Consider the following 1,825-nt stretch of genomic DNA (forward strand, 5'->3'; position numbering starts at 1 on the left):
ACGTTCCGCGTGCGTCCTCGCACACTCCGGTCGCCGCGTCTCCGCGCACTCCGACCGCGAACTCAGTTCTCGAGAGTGCCCGGCACTCTTTCGCACACGTACGCGTCAAAGAGACACACCAAAATGAGAAGAACAAGAACAGAGGAACTTTATTAGAATTACTACACGTCCAGACGGCTCGAGAGCCAAGCTTCGAATCAATCGATGTTTATACACAACAGTTGCTCATCGGTATCGTGGCAACCCGCCACGGTACCGATACAATCCAGGCAGGGGGGCAGTAAAATCCTGGCAGCTTCTTCCCGACTTCGGACTTGGATTCCAGACCAGCGACCCCGGAGGAGAGTCAACCAGACTCCTCCTCCCATAGCTGGCTCCAGGGCATCCTCTTCCTGCCGGAACTCTGCCAAATAACTCCGCACTCTGCGGAACCCGCATGCCGCTCGACGATGTCCTCCTTGAGTCCTTTTGCGCACTTGACTCTTCCCTGAGTCGGCTTGTGCGCTTGACTCTTCCCTCTTCGGACAGGGGAGGGGAAACTACACAGGGACCCTTTGCCCACGCGGGCTCTCCCTGTCTCTGCCCCGGCATTCGCCCAAAGGCCACACGGGAAAACCCCGATTCTAAAAACCGTGGGCAGGGCAGTCTTCTTTATTCTTAAAGAACGTCTTCTTTTAGAGCGATCCTCCACTAGGAGTTCCTCCTCATCATCGTATGGAATTTTACTAAACCTAAAACAGAAAAACCACGCAGAAAACTTTTTGAACAAAAATCCAGGGTGTCTGTATTTACACGGGCTCCGTTCCCTAACATTAAACCCTCTCAACAAAAAGAGCCAACCTATCCGCGTGAACTAACCTACACCTATGCTTCGGCGACTTCCGAATGCAGAAAACAACGTCACTAAGCCTCTTGACTATTAAGAAAGGGCCCTCCCAACTGGACTGTAACTTGGGAGCCTTTCCTCTTTCTCTCTTTGGATTGAATAACCACACCTTTTGTCCTTCCTGAAAAAGAATTTGTCTAACACCTTGATCATAGCGCCTTTTCATCCGTGAAGACTTAACCTCCATACGTTCCCTCACACTTGAATGGATTTGATCTAATTTTCCTTTTAAGTTTCCCAAAAAGCTTTCTTTCACTTGATCCTCCTTTCCACAGATAACTGGAGGGCAACCCCGAAGAAGGTACAAAGGTAGCCTAAGATCACGACCATAGCATAATTCCGAAGGAGACACTCCTGTAGTTTCGTGTTTTGAAGATCTATATGCCAGTAAAAACATAGGAATCCAACGATCCCAATCTTTTTGATTGTCTGAAATAAATTTTGCCAGAAAATCGAGAATTGCTCTATGTTGGCGTTCAACTTGTCCATCTGATTGCGGATGTAAAGGGGTAGTCCTAGTTTTCTTAATTCCAAGTAGAGTCATTATTTCTGAAAACAGCTTGGATTCAAAGTTCCTACCTGGATCAGTGTGGACTTCGCCTGGTATTCCGTGTCTAGAAACTATTTGATTAGAGTTCTGAAGCATGGAAAAACTTCCGGTAAAATTGGAAAAATTTCCAGGTTTTTTGGAAAAATTTCCTTCGCATTTTTTTCCAAGAAATATATGGAAAAATTTAATTTTTTGTATTTTTTGCTTCAACTCTATTAAAAACTTATAGAGACCGCAGAAAACTAATGTCCTTCTTCATGTTGACATGAACTATATGCTGTAAATTACTATATTGTGTTAGTTTTGATAAAATTCTGAGGGATTTTGTTCAGGAAGGAAATCTCATATCTATCAAAATTTTCAAATTATGTTGTTATTTTTTAAAATAA

General features: G+C 44.4%; 1 protein-coding gene across 1 annotated transcript; it reads right to left on the minus strand.

The window, feature by feature from the left end:
- Window positions 1–346: 346 nt before the first annotated feature.
- Window positions 347–1,532, minus strand: LOC105556574. The gene is made up of 2 exons (XM_012003668.1): window positions 859–1,532; window positions 347–731 (listed from the first exon to the last, which is right to left on the minus strand). Exons 1-2 carry the CDS (start codon window positions 1,530–1,532, stop codon window positions 347–349), a joined length of 1,059 nt encoding a protein of 352 aa, XP_011859058.1.
- Between the last annotated feature and the right edge of the window lie 293 nt (window positions 1,533–1,825).

This window comes from Vollenhovia emeryi, unplaced genomic scaffold, assembly GCF_000949405.1.
Source record: "Vollenhovia emeryi isolate VEMERY1.0 unplaced genomic scaffold, V.emery_V1.0 DF939923.1, whole genome shotgun sequence".
In the NCBI taxonomy this organism is placed as follows: Eukaryota; Metazoa; Arthropoda; class Insecta; order Hymenoptera; family Formicidae; genus Vollenhovia; species Vollenhovia emeryi.